Source organism: Rissa tridactyla, chromosome 2 (assembly GCF_028500815.1).
Source record: "Rissa tridactyla isolate bRisTri1 chromosome 2, bRisTri1.patW.cur.20221130, whole genome shotgun sequence".
Lineage (NCBI taxonomy): Eukaryota > Metazoa > Chordata > Aves > Charadriiformes > Laridae > Rissa > Rissa tridactyla.
The window spans coordinates 93,258,546-93,277,978 of record NC_071467.1 but is presented as its reverse complement, the minus strand read 5'-3'; the positions used below and the strand labels follow the sequence as shown (position 1 = coordinate 93,277,978).

The 19,433-nt window shown below is 45.7% G+C and overlaps 1 protein-coding gene across 4 annotated transcripts in view; it reads left to right on the top strand.

Annotated features, from left to right (window-relative positions):
* F13A1 (coagulation factor XIII A chain) overlaps window positions 1-19,433 on the top strand; it is an 83,783-nt gene that overhangs the window by 22,189 nt on the left and 42,161 nt on the right. For 2 of the 4 annotated variants that reach the window (XM_054191116.1, XM_054191115.1), the window contains 3 exons: window positions 1,468-1,610; window positions 7,364-7,552; window positions 19,075-19,326. In XM_054191116.1, coding sequence (XP_054047091.1) covers window positions 1,469-1,610; window positions 7,364-7,552; window positions 19,075-19,326 — 583 coding nt within the window. In that variant the 5' untranslated portion in view covers window position 1,468. Of the gene's footprint in view, window positions 1-415; window positions 559-1,467; window positions 1,611-7,363; window positions 7,553-19,074; window positions 19,327-19,433 lie in introns of those variants that run through there. The other 2 variants (XM_054191113.1, XM_054191117.1) reach the window with 2 other exon arrangements.

Below are 19,433 nucleotides of genomic sequence, written 5' to 3'. Positions count from 1 at the left end.
AAAGATCCTCTCTGCTGGGCCACCAATGAGCTCTCCATGTCCATGTGCCCCGCAGTCCTCCAAAAGGATTGCCATGAGGCACCAGGTAGGGAAACCATCACTGTGTCTCCCTGGGAGCGCTCTGAAAACTAGCACCCTGAGGCAGAGACACCTTTAAAGACTGGCAACATGGTGAGCATGGCTTCTTGGGCTGTGTTCCTCAGAAATCCCCTCCAGTCTCCCACTTCGTATACCCTTGTGCCATGAGGAGCTCTACTCTGTCTCACTAAGAACTGAAACTTTGGTGCCCGAGTGCCTTGAAACGCTCCTGGTGAGCAGGGTTGGGGTCAGACAGGCAGGGAGAGGGAGTGAATAAGCAAAGACGTGCCAGCAGTGGTGGCAGATCCTCCGAGCTGATGTGGGGAGGGCTTGGCAACCCTTTCAGCACTGTCCTATTGCAACAGGAAGGAGGAGGATATACAGAGATTACTTAAAAGCCCTCAACTTTTTCCAGGCTTCTATTGCACTTCAGAAATTCTGCAAGAAAAGGAAAAAAAAAAAAGACTATCTGAAACGAAGGTACCCTTGCTAGCTGAAAAACTTCCTTTAAGCGCTTACTGCTATCAAATAATTGCTACATTTTGAATTGCTGTTTTCAGGAGCTTTGGGAAAAAGTTGTGTTCTCAGCCATGAATATTTTCTTAGAAGGATGGCATGGCTCTTTCATTGCTACATGCTTACGCTGAAATAGTTGTGAAAGCAGTTTTGAGTAGCTCAAAGTCTCTGATCAGCCTACATCTGAGATTTCCCTTAAGGTCATTAGTGGGAGAGAAAGAAGCGAATATGTGCTTTTTTCTTTCCCTTTTTCCTCCCCCCCCCCTTCTCCCTTTCTCTCTCTCTCTCTCAAAAGTGGCTTTTCTGAGTGCAGGAGTTACCCCTTTAGATATTGGGTGTTTGTGTGCATAGGGACAAAAATACAATTCTCCAGAGTGTTGTAGGCTGTAGTATTTGGGATGATTGCAGTATAACTTAGAATGTCATTTTATTAGGGGGAGGTATGTGTGTGATGCACTTTCTGGAAATATAATTTGCTATTTTGGATTCAGTAATGCTGTTTTGGAGGGTGGAAGAGTGAATGATATTCCAGTTCTTTTACCTGAAACTCCCTAATGTTTTTAATGCCCTGCTTCTCCTAGGCAAATACTTCTGTGTTAGGCTTCCCTCTCCATCTCCCGCCCCCCTTCTTCTCTTATTCATGTGTTTTGACAAACGCAAAATGCCTTCCAATCCTTAGAGAGCTGTATTCTATCATTAGACTGATGTTTTCTGCCTCTCAGTTTTTATTTATGTGAGTCTGAAAATGTGTAGCTCACTGGCACCCCACACTGTTTTTGGTTTCTCCCATCTTACGTGTGCCACACTGGCTCATGTTTGCTTTTTCTTTGCATTCTTTCTTTCTTTCATGGTATTACAACATTTTATATACAGGATGTCTGAAACAACAGACAAGGAGAAGAAACCTCCTCTGAATGGGAGAAGAGCCCTCCCGTCAAACAACTCCAATGATGAAGAAAATGAGGTCCCTGAGATGGAGGCTTTTGGATTGATACCTAGAGGATTTAATCCAACAGGTACAGTGTACAATTAAGACATAAGTCTATTTCTACATCTTCTGTACTCACCTCTACCCAGGTCTGTGAATTAAAACCAAATCACTTTTTGCTTAGTATTGCCATTTGTGTCCTACATACTTCTAGAGCTCCTTACATGTTTTGATCTCAGACAGCTTTTATTGCTGCTTATGAACAAAACTTACTAAAAACACCCATGTGCGTGGAAGTGTTACCTCAGGTTATGGGTAGGGAAAGTGAAGAGCGGAGAGGTTGAGTGACCAGTTTTCAGCTTGAACTGTGGAAGTGGTTAAAAAAAAGGCAAGAATAGGTTTTCCAAGTTTGATCACCATCACAGAGTCACTTTAGAAACAGCTGCTTTCAGGCATGGCTGTGGCAGCACTGGGGTGAAGGGGGCAGGAGGACCCTCCCCTCTTAATGGCCCTTCTGGTTTGTACAGCCTTAAACTGACTGTGAAACCACTGCAAAATGCTGGCTGGTGGGGAAAACTTTTGCTAGATGTTCAACTTTCTCATAAAAATGACCACAAAACTAAAAGGCATCCCCATAATTTTAATTATTCTGTGAATAGCGTTTCAACCATTTGGCTGGGGAGTCAAAGCAATATCACGTAGGGGATGGGGAAATCAAACGACATTCTCAGTGACAACCTTGTGGAGTGACCCTGAAAAAAAAATAGATAAGATTTGGTTTAAAAGAAATTAGGATTGGCTCCTGAATAAGTCACCAACCAAACGATGGTAATTTTTTGGCCTGTTTGAAACAAACAGCAGAACTTGTTGAATGTGGCAGCTCAGGGTAGCCAGGAGTAATAATACTTAATGCTCGTATGGGACTTTTCATCCAGGGTTGAAAAAGTGCTTAATAAATGTGGACAAGCATTAATTACTGCATTTTACACGTTGGGAAACAGGCAAAGAGTTTTTAAGTGATGAGTTCAAACTTTTATTGCAAAGCATTATTTCTGTAATCCTAATCATGTGCCTCATCCACACATCCCCCCCATTTTAATACACACACATTTCTTTAAAACGCATTTCTTTTAAACAATATCTGAGCAAAACCAACTGGCATGTTAAGACTGTAGAAACTTTGCTTGTAGAACCTTTTCAAACCACCCTGTAGCTCTGGGGCAAGTATGTGTGTTTAAATTGTCAAATGTAATGCAATACAGGTCCTGACTAGATATTGTTTCAAAACCAGTACGCTCACAGAAGCTGGAGATGTGTAAGGGTGTAGCTAAAGCCCACCAGTACCAGGAGAAAGATTCGTATGGCTTTTTGATGTGCTTCACATCAGGCTCTGAATGAAGTGTGGTGCTGGTGGGTGGGAGCCCCTTGCTTTTCAGAAATGCAATGGAAACTTAGGAGTGTCAGGTCAAGTGAGTTGAGGCAGGAACCCAACATGTGCTTAAGGTGATGCCGCTGGTGAGAAAAACAGCCCTTCTCCAAAGCAAGAGTTCATGTGGCCATAGGATAAACCTGGCTATGGGACTGGTATGGCTGAAAAAGAAATTTGTGCATAACAGCAAAACTCTTTTTGTACAGCTGGATCAGCTGTGCTGTGCAGTTCAGCTCTGCGATGCTTGTAGCAACGACGTGCAAGGGGTAACCTGAAGGGAAGGGACTGCAGCAGCGTTCCTGTTTCACTGCACGTCAGCTGTGATCTAAGCCTGTGCTGCCAGTGTGGTCCCTGGACACACTGCTTTGGGGTAGGATGCTTAAGTCACCTGTCAGGCCACATTTAAAGTTTATAGTCCAATGCAGCTCAGACTGGAACTTACATTCGGGAGCTGAGCCTGCCCGGAGCACTCACAGTGTTGTGCTTGGGGGATAAAGTGAGCGTCTGCAGGCAGAGCAGGAGCAGCAGAGCACGACAGGGCTTAGCACCACGAGCGCATCCTTGCAGAGGGCTGCTTGTGCCACCTCCTTCCCCTTCTCCTGCGCACCTCTGCACTTCTGGGCCATCCAAATCTTTTGTAGTGGTTCCCACAGTTTCATTGCCATAACACACTGAAAAAAAACATGCAAATGCTTTTATCCTTGCTGTTACAACTAAGGTGTTTTCTAGCCTTTGGACACCTGCTATAAACATCCAAACGTCAGTGTCTTCACCTGTGTCAGATCATAGTCAGCACAGAGCTGTGCAGTGAGTGGAGGTGAGGGCACAGGCTCTCCGGGGAGGCAGCGGTTGTCACTTCCCAGCTCCACCGGCTGCAGCAACCAGCCACCAACTGGCCATAATAAGAGGTTACATACCAGGCTCACATCATTTAGATGCCTAAATTTAACTGAATCTTGCCCTTGATCTGTGCAGTGTAGGTGTCTACAGCTGAGCTAGTCACCCTTGTTTCCCTTCGCAGCCAACAGAGAGAAACAGGCATTTTTAGGGTGTGATTCACTTGACCTATTTTAGCTACTACTCTAGGATGAGGTAAAAACCCTGTGCTCAACTAGCTCTCTGCTGACACCCACTTCTACACTGCTGAATCACAGCCAGAGCGAGCGGTGGAGGCTGCCGGGGATGGCTGCCTTGCCAGCCCAGTCAGTGGGATGCCTGCTGCAGGATCCTGGCTTGCTTGCCGGGGGAGATGCTCGGCATGGAGGATGAGCAGCGCCCGAGCGCTTCTTCTGTGAGAAGCCCGTGTCTCCGTGAACACGCCTGTGCTGTGTCCTCCCCCTGGTTCTTCCTAGCCAGCTCATCTCGCCGCAATGTGTCACGAGTGGGCCTGGCGCTTACAGCCGCTGGGTGGGAGGACACAGCCCTGCAGCCCCCACGGTCTGCAAGCTCCCCCCATACATCCTCCTGTGCAAAGTTCCGTGACTCGCCAGGGAATCGTGCTTGCCCTGTTAGCACACTGATGGGCACCTCCTCTGGAAACTCACACTGTTAGGTTTGTAGTCCAGAGCCCTTTCTCTCTGGTCCTCCAAGAAAGCCTGATGTTTGAAGGCTATTCTTGATATTCGGAAAACAGCTGAAGCTTGTGCTTATTTATTTCCATGCAAGCTTAACGTTGCAAAAGCTTTATGAAAGCATTAGATTGCTGCCGCTTCTGCAGCACACCAGGCTACGGGCAAATTGTCAAATGGACCTGACTTCAAAGGAGCCCTCGATGGCCACCTGTCCCCCACGAACAGACGAGCAGTGACGTGCAAAGCGTCTGGACCCTTCCTTTTGATCGTACTCTGGTGGCGGCGTTAGCACATTCTGTTGCGCTGCTCATGTTTTATCCTCTGTAATTACCATTGCTGTAATTAACAGAGGCTCAGTTGCAGGTTATCTTCATCGGGCAAGCTCAACATGCATTGTAACACACAGTGAAATTGAAATGTGTTTTCTTCAGATGTGTTTGGCTATGTTTTGACAGGAGCCATGTAAAGTCCTGAGATAAAATGAAGCAAATACTGAAGTGATGGCCCAGGGTGGCTTAGCTTTGCAGTTCCTTGAAGGAGCTAACATGCAAACGAAGGGCAGGGGCACTGATGCCTTTTATTTCAGAACATGAGATGAAAATGCAACAAACTCACAACTCCATTTCTATGCCTCCTTAGAAGGAGGGAGAATCTGAGCCAAACTTACTAATAGCTTCACCCCTTGCAGAGCCCCAAGATATGCAGCTTTTTCATGCAGTGCTTTCAGCCTGGGAGGCATTGGGAGAGAAAACGGGAGAGACTCTCCCCTGCCCCTGCTTTACCCCTCTCTGGGAAATTCCTGCCTCACGTGATTTAATTGTGAGCTTTCTCTACACTATTGTGAGTGAGAGTTGGTAAGTTTTGCAGGGAGGGAGGCAAAGACGTGCCCCACTTCACAGAAGGGCAACGAGAATGATTTCTGAGCAAAACCGCATTTAATGTTTCACACAAAAAACCATCTCTGTAACTTCAGTCAGTGCTAAAGCCAGTGAGGATCTACAGAAGTTACTTCAGAAGCCTGGTGAAATGAGCAGAGAATATCAATAATATTGCCATGGGACTTTAAGCCTACCTCAGGTTTCAACACGGTATTCCAGCCTTTCTGCAGATTAGGGTTAGCAGGAGGCGGATGGTTTTGGGTTCCGTTCTAAAGGGCTTTTCCTTGAAAGTATCATCATCTTGCCCTGTCCTCAGGCAGTTTCCTTTCCTTCTGCTTCCCACAGGGCAGGGCTAGGCAGCTGATGGTGGCAACCCACGAGTACGACCTGCTCCTGCTCCCCCTCATTAGCTGTGACCCAGAGCCCAGGCTGGGTGACTTGGCCAGGGTGGCAGAAGGACCTTGCTGGCGTCCAGGGGAGTTGCTGCCTGCGGGGCTCTACTGATGTCTAGAAGACATCCCTGCAGAAAGGCAGGGCTAATGCCCAGGCTGCTGTAGCCTGGAGGCTACACAGCTGAGACAGAGCCGGTCTCTAGGCAGCGTCTCCCCGCCTTCAAGGAAGAACAGAGTGCAAAGCTGTTGTCTGAGCTTCTGTGAAATGGGCCGTATTCAGCCCTCAGTGACTTGAATATCCGACTCACTGGCTGAGCGCATCATTCCTGCTCACAGTGTACTCAGTGGCAGGCCAAATTAGCCACCATCACAAGTACACACAGCTCCACCAGCTGCTGTAAATGTGCACCTCTCTTTGCCAGGCATGAGTTTGGCTCTGTAATTGTCAGTATAAAATGCAGAAATTAGCTAGTTTCTAACTGTCAGCACCTGGAAAGACAAGCTGAGAGCTGCAAATCAAGCTTTACTCTTCTGTCTCTCACTTGGTTGTGAGCAGTAATGGTCCTGCTGGCAGAGGTTTCATGATTATCTGCCCGAGCATGTAGGCAAAAGAAAGATGTCCAGTTTGTTTTCATGTGGTTGCTTGTTGTGTGAGAAGTCTCCCCTTACGAAGATTCCCAGTATGGTATGGTCATGTAGCTCATGGTGACTGCAAGTGCCTTTGGCTATCCGAACGTCACCCCACACTGGCCATTAGCTGAGCAGATTAACTTCTAGCAGTGGTAGGCTATAACCCTTTAGAAAGCCCTAATTTGAAGAAAGCAAAGCTTTGCCCATGCATGTTATAGATACCTACCGCTGTTTGCCTGTGACTCTATGCTGTAATTATATACTGCAGTGTTATATTTAGTTTTCATAAGAAGACACTAACAGCAGTGGAGGTGTACTGAGAAGCTGAGTCTAGACACATACAGTACACCAAAACCTTATTTAATACAGACAATCCAAGCTCTCAGCTGAATGCAAGATCATTAACTGCCTCTCAGGCTCTTCAGCACTCGATAGTAGTAGTGCTTTGCAAACATTAATGTATTTAAGCACCACAAAACCCCTGTGAATTTGCACTTTACAAATGAAGGTCTGCAAGAAGGGAGACATGAAGCCACAGCTGCTGAAGGCCCACTGGTTGCACTGATAAGCTTGTGATAGCGAGACCCAGACTTGCAGAAAGCCGATGCCAAAGGAAATAGGGAGCCCAGCTCTCCTTGGGGACATTCAGCTTTCCACCTGAAGCAACCTGCCCTTTCTGCAATTGCTTTCACCACTCACTAGAAGCCTTGCAGCCCCTGTGAAGATGGCAGGTGGACAGAGGAGTGTCAGTCCTTAAGTCCCCGCTCAGCCAGAAGGACATAAGCCCCAAACAGATCCAGCATGCTCCAGCATTGCACAGTGCTTCTCGACGAGGCAACACTGGGGAAGGGGAGCACAGGGCCCCTAATGATGTTAATATGGATATTGAGATTCCAACATACTGACTCCTTCCTTCTCTGTTCATTTATGTGTCTCTGCAGATTACCTGCGTGTTGTGGACGTTCACATGTTCAAGGAGCCCCATGAGATTAACAAGCAGCAGCACCACACTGACAAGTACTACAACCCCAAGCTGATAGTGCGTCGAGGACAGTCTTTCCAAATCCAGGTTGACTTCAATCGACCCTACAATCCAGAGACGGACCAATTCTGGCTGGAGTATTTGATAGGTAAGTGCCTGGCAAAGGCTGTGTCATATCAGCAAAGTAAGGTTGAAGAGTCACTCATAAACAGGAGCAAAGCAGTACTTAATGGCTGTGTCTTTTCCTGTTACAATTGATAAACCATAAAAACAGGCTTAACCATAGGCAAGGAAGTGCTTTTCTAAACAGGGTCTAAATCCTTACTCAAGAAAGTCAGCAGACTTGCTTGTGAGAGAAGGAGCAGTATTTGGGCTTTCTGTTTAACAATCAGTTGTACTTTATTGAGCTTTCAAAGTTATCTCTGGTTAATGCTGTATGGCAATGCTGAAAGGTAGGTGTAACGGGAAACATCTTTTATAATAAAAGGAGATGCAGGGAGGAGGAGTCTGTTGTTTGAGGTGGGAGAGATGACTATGTATGAACTGTGATAACAAAATGTTGAGTCTGCAAGGGGGGAAAATTATGCAGGATGGAAGAATAGGAGGCCTTGCAACTTTGCAGCCTGCATTTACAGACAACTTGGTAACAAGGGAGAAGGTTCAGAGACTGTAGCTTCAGACCAGAGACTTACTCAGGGCCACATCGGAGACTTTCTGGATTTTCTGCAAAAGGAGCAAGAAAGCATTTTTCCTCTCACTGAGAGATCTTTATCAGAGACCCAGGTCCCAATGTGCGTGTTGACTTTTTGAAGGTACAGGACTAGAGAAGGGCACGACCTTGCTAGAGAAGGGGAAAAGCAAGTGACAGAGTGGGGCTTCCTACTGTGCTCCAAAGATGGCCCCACCGAACACTGGTCCCTACATCACAGTCTGGGAAAGCCCCAGCTTCATCTAGAGTGATCTGGGAGTTTCTGTGTTAAGATGTCAATGTTCCCCTTATAAACTCTTTAAAGTAGGTTTGAATTGATGTTTTAATTTACTTTCCTCAGAGATGCAGTTCCGAAATTTGTAACATTGATTTTTTTCCACTGTTGAATTATGATGATGTGGCCGTTTATTAGATTTGTTGCCTTTTAAACCTAGATGGGCGTTTATCTCTTAAACGTATGTGCAGTGAAAAGGTTACTGTCTGCACATTTTTTTTCATGGGTCTGTTCTTTCTAATTTAAATTAGGGTTGGGAGGCATGTTATGACAGTCCAGTGAATGATTGGCTGAACAGCCACAAGTGCCTTTAAAAATTTAATATGCATAAATATCATTAGTTCTTTTGGGATTTAATTAAATTCAAGACTGTTCCCTTAATCTTTATATGTTTAAAACAAACAGCTGTAGCAAGAAGAAGAGGAAAATGGAACATTTGTTTTTTATTGAATTGTGTGCAGTTTGCATTTGTTTTAATCAGATATTCTATATTGGAAGAAGAAATTTAACACTTCTTTTGACATTGCACAGTCCACTTAAGAGAATATATTCACTTATTTTCCTGTTGCTCTTTCCTAACACATCTATCTATGTTCTGTACCATGAATCTCTAAGCATGGATCAAAATCCCTTCATCCTCAGATGTGGTAGGAATGGGGTTAACTGCAGCCTGAGACAGGGGAGACTTTGCAACAAACTCAGGTCTGAATGATGACTTGGACTCAGCTCTGAGTCTGTGGTTGACTCTCCCTCCTGGTTCTTTACTGTTACTGTCCTTTCTGTGAAATGGGAACGATGATGCTGATGTCCCATGTGTGGTGGCTGGCAATCAGCTGAGGGAACGTGCTGTGTGTACAGGTTCATTTTTAAGTGTCTGTTTCTGTGAGCACCATTGCCCTCTCGATACAAGTAATTTAGCTCACAGAAATTCAACTGGGGGTTGTTCAAGCTCCTCTTCTAGGAATTGGTTGATACTCAGTGCTCCACAAATGTTTCTCTTTACGCACTCGTGGTGAAAACGCAGTACATTTGTTCTCAGAGGCTAGCAACAGAAAGCAAAACAAAAACAGCCCACAAAGGAGAAGGGAAGTATCCGGAGATGATCTGCTTGACTCTTACTACTTCTTTTAGTGGCAAGTCCAATGTTTAATGCCCTGAAAGGGAGAAAGAGGAGATTTCTTGTACTTGGGAAAGGGCACTGAGTGCTCAAGGTTTCAGTGCTGTGCTCTCAAACCTTTTGTGATGGGAGACGTGGCCTTTTACATCCAGGTTTGTTCTGTTTGTCTGTCTGAAGAGCAGGCATTCCCCTCTCATCATGCCAGCCACCCGAAAACCAGACCCAGTGCAAAACCTGTTGCCTTGGCTGCCTCTGTGGGCAGAGGAGGGAGGCAGGCACCTCCAGGTGGCAGCTTAGCCTTGCTGTCTTAAAATGGGATGAACTCTCTTCTGGATATTTTTTTCTTCCTCCATTGACTCTCTCCTGTAGACCAGGCTCTGACTTTAGGATCACCAAAGACAGGGGAGGTGAATCCCTCCCTTGGGTACTGTCAGGCCAGAGCTACGCCTGGGGACTGGCTCAGGCAAAAGCCCTGCAGCAGAGGCAGCTTGGGCTCAGAGAGTCTTTTTGCACTGAAACAAGGGGGATATCTCATAGGAAAGTGCTGAGTATGAGAGATTAAAGTGACGGACACACAGAAATATTGGCAGGTTGTTGTAAAATTACTTTTTCAAGGACTGCTGTCTGTGCCTGAGCAGTAGATTTCAAACGGTGCAGCAGAACTGTAGAATAACCTAGGTTGGAGGGACGTCTGGAGGTGTCATGTCCAAGCTCTTACTCAAAGCAGGTCCAGCTCACTTTGGCTTCTCAGGGCCTTGCCCTAGGGACAGGTTTTGAGTATCTCCAAGAGTGGGGAGGTTACCCCAAGCAATGTGGACCAGGCTGTCCACGAACTGTAGAAACTTTTTTGTGTTTCAAGGTGTTATTCTCCTAAGGTACAAAGGTACTTTTAGTAGAGACGGCTGGCCTTGGCACCCAGGGAATTCAGCTGGAACTGGGAAAACTCAGCCTCTCTTTTGCAGGGCTGTACCTACAGTGAGGACTGTTTATTCAACAGCACTGTATAAAGCTATTCAGAAATTATTAGTTCCCAGCACTGGAAATTTCCCAGCCTTGACATTAATCCATCACAGAATTTTTATCTATTAAAGACTAATTTTCCTCCTGAAAAATGTGACAATGGTAATGGCTTGATCTTGTGTGTGTGCAGAACTATTCTATTTATTTCCTTTGTTCCCTAAAATTTAGTTTTACTTCTCTTTTTTTGCTCCTATTTTTGCTTCTTTTACATCATTAAAAAGATGATTAATGAAGCAAGTAAAGCAAGTAGAGACTGCTTAATCCTTCTAATTGATAATGAATCAATGTTACCTGGGACAAATGCTTCTTGCGTCATGTGAAACTACGTCTGACACACTCACAGAATGATCTTTAGTAACAACCCTTTTTAATCCAGAGTCCATTTAAAGACCATTCACACTGAGTCTAGAATTCATGGGCTAAGTTGTATAACCAAATATATATAAGTAAATATAAATATAAAAACATGTAATTCACACCAATCTCTTGAAAGTCACTTTTACTGATACTCTTCTGTGACGGTTCCTTATGGCTAAGGTCCTTTTTGCTTTAACAGACTGCTTTCCATAGAGTCATCATTGGTGAAACTGGCTGAAGTGCTAACATGTGAATTATTATAATTCAGTTTTCCACATAATGCTTCATTAAATTAGGACCATACTTGTCTGCCAAAGTATGGAAAACAACCAATGTGCCAAAAAATCCACATGGAAAAATATCCATTTATAAAGAGTAATGGGATGTTATTCCAGTTCTCGTGCTGGACTGCAGCCCTGCCTCAGTACCTGTGGTTTGGGAGCTGCTCCATCACCACAGATTTCCTTCCTTGCAGCCCACTTCCTGGCTTTAATGAGAGGAAAGGTGAGCATCACCCCTTGGGAAATGCTCATTTTATTGGTCTGGGGTTGAGATGAAAGAGCCACAAGAGAACTGTAGATGCTGTGCTTACATTCAGTTCCCCACAGCAGAAACAATCTCAGTTTGCTTGGAGCCCCAGGGAGCCCAATGACTTCTTCACCCATCTTGATCTCTCCTGGCTACTGCCTTTGTGATGACGGGGACGCTTTGTGCTGCTCTTGGCTTTCCACAGTGTGGGGTTCAGCCTGTCCGAGCACAGCTCCTGCGCCTGCGGCAGCCAGTTTGGCATGAGTGCCGCAAAGTTTCCACAGTCACTGCTGCACTGGCAGTGATTTCTCTGAAAAGCAGATGTATGATTAGATGGGCTTATACGGCTTCAATCTTGCTTTTAGTAGTAGTTTTCTGTACATGGCTGTAAATCGTAGAGTGGTTGATGAGTTTATGTGGTGCATCCTTACTCTAATGATATATTTCCCCACATCCTCATAAATTGTTGTCTATTTGTATTTTCCTTAAATGGCTTCATAAATCCATATATATTGGTCTAGCCCTAAATATTATTATGAACACTTTATTCATTGGCATACCTCTGGAATGATCATAAATCCCAGTCCTCCAGGCTGCTATCACCTTTCCACACATGTGCATACATGGACACCCACCCACCCCTCCATATGCACTCCTCAGGCTTCTATAAATCACTGGCTTTTGGCCTGAGATGAGAGCAGAGACTTACTGCTCCTTTTTCTACAGTCTTCCCAAGCCTGCTCCAGAGGAACAGTTATAAAAACATGAAAGCAACTAAGAACATAAAGATGTGAGAGCTGATCCCATATGGCTTATTTCGGTGGCACCAAATTCCCACTTATAGTCAGAGGGGCATCTGAGCACAACTAAATAACCAGGGGTCTGATTTAGGACACCCACACCAGAATCAATGGAGTTCTTTATACTATCCTACAGTGTCCACAGCCTTTCCCTAATTTCACAGCAGTGTTGGGACACAGGTTATTCCAGGAGGGTTGAGGTTTTGTTCTTTTTGTCAGACAGTAAATCTGTCTTAGTGGGAAGTATTGCTACCCCTGCTGTCACCTGTCCTCCTCAGCAGCTTGGGGGCACGGCAGTTGGTAGCTAAAGAAGTGTTTGGAACATAAGGTGTCCCCCAGCACTGCGGATGGGATGTTGAGCAGAGTTCTGCCTCTGAGAAAAAGTCGCTCATTGGAAAAACCTGAATCTTGATTTTTTTAGGAATCATCTTGGCGTTATACAAGAGCAACTATGGTGCTGGGGGCAAACGCTGTTGGTGCTGGTACATATCCCAGCATTGAGAATTTATTAGATCACTATATCTCTGTTTAACAAAGAATTATAAAAATTGAACAAAGATACAGAAACACCTGATAGTCTGAACATGGAATCCCATTTTGGGGAAGAAAGAATAGTGTATTAGCAGTAGAACACATTTCCTAGAAATTGACTCCGGACAGAGAAGAGACCTGTTTGACAGCTCTTAGCAAAGAACAACAAGATTCCCTTTCTAGATTAAGGTCTTGGGGTATTTTTTTTCCTCCCCTCTGGAATTCCCAGCCAGGATCCAGAGGAGCAGAGAGGAGAGAGTCCCTGAAGGTGCTCCATGAATCAATCACAGAATGGTTTGGGTTGGAAGGGACCTTAAAGATCATCTAGTTCCAACCCCACTGCCCTGGGCAGGGACACCTCCCACTAGACCAGGCTGCTCAAAGCCCCATCCAGCCTGGCCTTGAACACTTCCAGGGATAGGGCATTCACAGCTTCCCTGGGATGCAGTATTTCATGCAAAGGAATCTTTATCATACTCTCCTTTTGCACTGCTGCAGCAGCATCAATTGGCACATAAAATCTAGCTGTATTTTTTAATGGTTTTAATAGCTAGGGTGCGTGACTCCGACAGTGTTTTACAAGTGTAAAGTACTAGAAACGTTCACTCCTGGGACTGAGTGGTCAGATGTTAAGGATTCCTAACTGGAGCCATAAGCAAAAATTATTTCAAGATATTTGGGTTTCCTACATTTCTAAGTTTGTATGCAGCACTTCTGAAGGCAAATGGGATTTGAGGGTGGGAGGAACCCAGATGTGATATTAAAGCAGTGCCTTAAAGACACTACTGTTTTTTTTACAAAAATTGGTTTCTCCTTCTTGCTTGTTTTGATTGTTTGGGATTTTATTAGACCATCTCTCTTTTTTCTTTTTTCCTACTTTTTGTCTCCTCTCCTCCTTCCTTCCTTCCTTCCTTCCTTCCTTCCTTCCTTCCTTCCTTCCTTCCTTCCTTCCTTCCTTCCTTCCTTCCTTCCTTCCTTCCTCCCTTCCTCCCTTCCTCCCTTCCTCCCTTCCTCCCTTCCTCCCTTCCTCCCTTCCTTCCTCCCTCCCTCCCTCCCTTCCTTCCTTCCTTCCTTCCTTCCTTCCTTCCTTCCTTCCTTCCTTCCTTCCTTCCTTCCTTCCTTCCTTCCTTCCCTCCTTCCCTCCTTCCCTCCTTCCTTCTCTTCTTCCCTTTTGCCTTTTCTGACATTTGTTGTAGTTATTCATAGTGATTAATAAGGCATGGTTCCATTATGCTAACACCCATCCCCAGGCTGCTCACTACAATAAGGCTTACCTCTGCTGCACGGCTGCTCTACTTGTGGCTCCCAGCTCAGATTTATTTATCAGCCTGTCACAATTGTTATACTTCCAGGGCTGGCATTGAAATAGATTCTTTACCCTTTCTATGAGAGATTGTATCTAGGTAAAACAAATGGACGTAACAGGAAAATTGTTAACTTTATTGTGTGTAATCTATGTCCCAAAGGGAGACAAATTCCTCAACTCCTTTATAAAACAATCTTCTAAGGAGGGTTGCTAAATAAGACTATTGAGAAACAGCTTTGTTCGCCTCCCTCTCTTATGAGGTATCCTACTTCCATCAGGGAGGAAATGTCCTCCGAAGCTCACTATATTTCTAATCTCTGTGCTACAAAATTTTGCCCTCCTCCCTGCTGAAAGTAAAACATCTACTCGCTTGTGTAGGGCCTTATCCAAGAGGACCCGTCGGTCCCTCCGCTGGCTGTGCCAGCTCAGCAGTGGCATTTAGGAGCTGTTTAATCCACGTACACATACAGCAACGTGTATGTGCTCTGGGGATCAAAGGAAAAACTAAACTAGATGGAGATAGGGGCTTCCAAGGACTGGGCAGGGGAGGAGGAGGAGTGTGGTTTGATCAAGGCCTGGTCCCTGTTAGTCACTTGGAAGGAACAGCAGCAGACTTGGATAGCTGGAGGAGGAGCGTTCGTGTTTTGCTGACTGAACTTGCTGTACCTCTCTCTCGCTCTCCCTCTGTTGCTGTAAATCCCTCTCTGGTGTGGCAGTTTTACCCAGAATTAAACACAGCTTGCCTCCGTGCCTGACGGGCCCAGAGCTGACATGCTAAGGATCTGAGGCATATGTTAAAAATAACTCACTTTGAATGCATATGTGTGTGGCTACAGTTATGTGTTTTAGACGGCTCATCCCTTTGCTACTGCATAAATAAGACTTTGGCAAACTTTAGCAAACACTGCACTCTGCTTTTTGCCCCTGTGAAGTGTGTGTGTGTGTGGCAGGGGGCATCCATACGTGCCCACATCCACATATGCTTCAGTCATGACGCATTTCGCCATGTAGACCTTCACTCATGCTTGCTTCCTTTCAAAGCCTTGTGATGCGGGACTGAGGGAGAGCTGATCTCCCTTAATAGAACAGCAACTGTTTTTCTCCTCTTTTTCTGGGTGCCTGGAAAGCCCAGGAGGTGTAGAGAAGAGCTGAGCTGTAACAAAAGTGAGCAGGATCTTTAGGAGCCCAGCTTGGATAGCTACAGAAACCAAGGTGGGATAAGAAAGAAGTACCAAAGGGCTGCAGGTCTGTGTGTTGTGAAGCACAGGAAACAGATGTGTTTGGGCCATTAAACTTTCTGTATAAGGGAGGTTTCTGTGTGAATACTGTCTTCTGGCAGTATCGTGGCTCAGTACCTAGGATTGAAATGCAAAGAGTTGGAGGCCCATGAAGAGGGCCACCGTGAATTCTCTCCTGTCTGGAAGGCAAGACAGTCAGCAGACCCCATTCAGTGCCTGACATCCTCTGAACTGCAGATGGAACCTATAAAAAATTCACCCTGTGCCTGGTGGTAACAGGGCAGCAACATCCACCTCTCTGAATCCTCAGGCTGGATTTTCCCATGTCCATGTGCTGTTAGAGAGAGCAGATGGGGACATCCCAACAGCGTGATGTCATGCAATGACTTTGTATTTCACAGAGCAATTGGCTGTGAAATGTCCTCGAGTGAGGGCCAGGGCCTCCTTCCCCCAAAGCACACGTGAGCATCGGGAAGTGAGGCAACCACAAAGAACTGGCTGTGGAGCATGGTTCAGGCTGCCAGCTCCTGGAGCAAATCGGAGTGAGAGGGATCCTGAGCCAGCTGATGCTGCTGGCAGAAGCACCCTCCTGTCAGCATAAAAAGAGTTTATCTTCTCCACATGGCTCCTGGTCCTGACATGCACCCAAACACCCTCCTGCCTCTCCGCAGGTTGGGTTAGCACCAGATATCCTGCAGAGAGTGCTCTGCCAGCCATTCACAGGCTTTTGGTAATGAGTCTTTGGATAACATTGAATCTTCTTCCTTAGAGACTCTAACCCAGGGAATGAAATCACCATTGCACATTATCCCTTCTGAGGAAGGGCTGACATTACAGATATCGCAACTATGAGCCAAAGCTGTCCCTGCTTTTCCACTGCAGCCACAAATGCGTGCTCAAGATGTGGAAAAAAGTCAAATAGCCAAGCCATTCTGAGAGGACTTCCCTATAATGTTGATAAACATAGGACTGAACCTACATAAGGATTCTTTTGCCAGCAACCTTAGCGTGTAATGCCAAAGTTATTCAGCTTTATATTGCTCTAGTATCAAGACAACAGATGTGTGTATATGAGACTAGCGTGGCTGGTGCTTTCAGGTGTCTAGATGTGTGATTACAATTCAGCTCCACAAGCTCCTGTCAGAAGTAACAATTCCCTTGCTCTCCCATTTACATTTTGGTCTTTGTTTCAGAAGATGAGGGAACCTGTCCTCTCTTCAAAGAAAATGTTGGAAAATGCTCACAGTGCTCTTGAGGGCTCTGCCCATCTTACCAGGCTTCCTCATGGGTTCAGGATTTATGCAACTGTAAGAGAACACCAAACCCTGCTCATCTGTCAGAAGCAAACAATTTCTCTTGTATTTACTGTTTCTAACACCTATAAATTATCCTGACTTCTAGGATATCCCCTCCCTGGCATCCTTGCTATGTCTGCAGGGATGCAGGCAATACCCCAGAGCATCTTCTCCTCATGGGTAAGCAAGATACTGCAGTGGCTTCTCTCTCTTACCTGCGTGGGAGCAGCTGTGTGGGGCATACACGGGCTACAGGTGCTCTCTTGTCAAGCGACATTTCTATTAGGTAGCTTTGCATGCAAGAGATACCTTCGTTTTGAAGGGCAAATGGAGTTTTGTGTGTTGAGGTTTCAGAAAAGTGAGAGAGGCTTGGTACTTTGCTGAACCTGCTATGAGGTGCCAGCGACAAGGTTTCCATAAAGATGTCTTGCAAAGACCTCATGCCCTCTTTGAGATCTTATCTGGTTCCTATGGGCAAATTTACCAGGAAGTGATTCTTCAGTACAAGGTGCACATGGACATGGTGGTGCAAAGCCCCTGCCACAGCACCGGTTCTTATGTCCCCTATAGACTCCTACACCAACATGCAGCTTCCAGCAAAGACGACAATGTCAGTTCCTAATCACGTTAAAATAGTAATCTCTCCCCACTTCTGCCTTTCTGAAGGAGGTAAGGGAGGTATTTTAAAAAGTAGCACTTGTTAACAGTTTTCAAGGATGTCAGTACAATTACTTGGTTTGCTCTGCTGCTTTGTTTGCGTGGTCTGCTTTTTTAAAAAACCAGTTATGTCAAAACTAGAAGGAAAATATCAACTGCAGAGGCAAGCTGGGTCTTACCCAGTTGCACTACAAAGAACAAGAACACGTTCATCTCTCAGATCACAATTGTTAGCAGGCACAAGACTCTCATCTCTGTTACCTCTATAGGCTTTTCTCTCTAAACTGGCTTCCCTTTGATGGCTTATATTTGAAGTGTCCAGTGCTTTATCTTCTAGTGTTTTCTATTGATTTTGGTCTCTTATTCTAGTCCTTTTTCCTTCTCTTGGTCTTTTCCTTCTGTTGTGTCCCTCACTGATCTCAACGGTTTCATGGGTTACAGCATCTCTGGCTGATGGGGCAAAGTGGGCTATTTATGTGCACGGAACATCTGCAAAATGGAAATTCACGTGCACTGAATAATCTTTTGGATGAAACACAGTAGCCCCAGATTTCTTAGAAACACTGATGTTGTGGCAGCTCGCAAGCTTCACAGTCAAAGCTGGAGTTGTCCTTTCCCAGAATGTAGTTCAGATCTGGGATTATCTTTACATCAGCTGTATAAAAATAAGCAAGCAGGGAAATCAACGCCCTTGTGAGTTTAATTTTGAAGTTCTTAAATAGTAGGAATGAAAAATATAGAAGTCTGTCTCTCTGTCTGCCATCGTTGCTTTTCATTACCCTATTTTTGAATAAGAGACTCTAACTTTCAGCCTAAAATATGAAATAAAGAATAGACTTGAGAATGAGATAAGGAATTCAGCCTTCTCGCAAGTGTCTTTTCTGTCTATGCTGCTGGTTGGTTTTCAGATATAGTTTGGCTCTACCTCAGGCTCAAAGGGTAGATCCTCACACAACTTTGAATCCTGGCAGTACACATGTTTACACGTAGCCTATCTGTCTAGATGCTTTTTATAGTTGGCAGAATAAAATAGGCTTCTCTGCAGTGTGATTTGGCTTACTAAGAGGTAGACTATCATATGCGGTACTTTGGAGGTATGTCATATTTTGGGACTTATCGCTTGCAGAGAAAGTTTGGTTATCCAGCCCAGATGTGCTCACCTATACTCCGGGTGTCCGGAGTTGGTTCCTGCTCCGTCTGTGAAGAGTAGATGCTGAGGAGGAACTGAGTGTTGGATATCTGCTGATTTCCTCCATCTGTGTGGATTTGTGTGAAAGAGCACTCGGTCTCTGCTTGTCGGCGCAGTAGCGCAGTGAGAAGAACGAGGCTCTGCTCTGCTAAAGAGCCCCAAAACCGAGGTCCATGCCCCAGTGGGCACCTGCATGCTAGCGACGAGGGTGGTGGGTGCATCTGAGCTGGGGAAGGGGCTCTTACCCACACTTACCAACAGCATAGCCGACACCAAGGCAAGGAGTAAGCTGTAGCGGAGCTTGCTGCACTAGGATAAACAGTGGTGAGCAAGGAAATCCTGGGACAGCCCCTGTTCACGCTGCCAGGGCTCCACTCTGAGCCAGCAAGACTGAGGCCTGCTGGAGTGAGATGGGTGGGATGTCTGCACAGGCTGCCGGCTGGGAGGTGTTGCATGTATTCATGTGGCTGTACTGCCAAGTGACCAGGCACAGTGTGAAGCAATGAGGAGAGTAGGTGGTTTCCGCCCACTAAAACTTGCCACCTCCGTTGGAAGAGGACAAAAGGGATAGAGGACTGCAAGGAAATGAAGACACTGTCAAAACACAGTGAACCTCTTCATGGAATTACGCCCCCCTCTCTCTCTGCAGGTCGCTACCCACAGCAAAACAAAGGTACCTACATCCCGATCCTAGTGCGTGATGTGCTGAAACCTGGCGAGTGGGGAGCCAAGATTACCCATAAGGAGAACAACTCCATTCGCCTGTCCATTATGTCCTCTGCCACCTGCATTGTTGGGAAGTTTCGCCTGTACGTTGCCGTCCTGACTCCCTTTGGCATCCTCCGGACACACAGAAACTCGGCAACCGACACTTACATCCTGTTCAATCCCTGGTGCCAGCGTAAGTACCTTATCACAGTCAGAGGTTTGCACTTTCTGCTGCTGGGCTCATCATTTTTTGGGAGAGGGTGGTCCAGGAAGGAGAGTTTGGTACCAAGGTGACTGGAG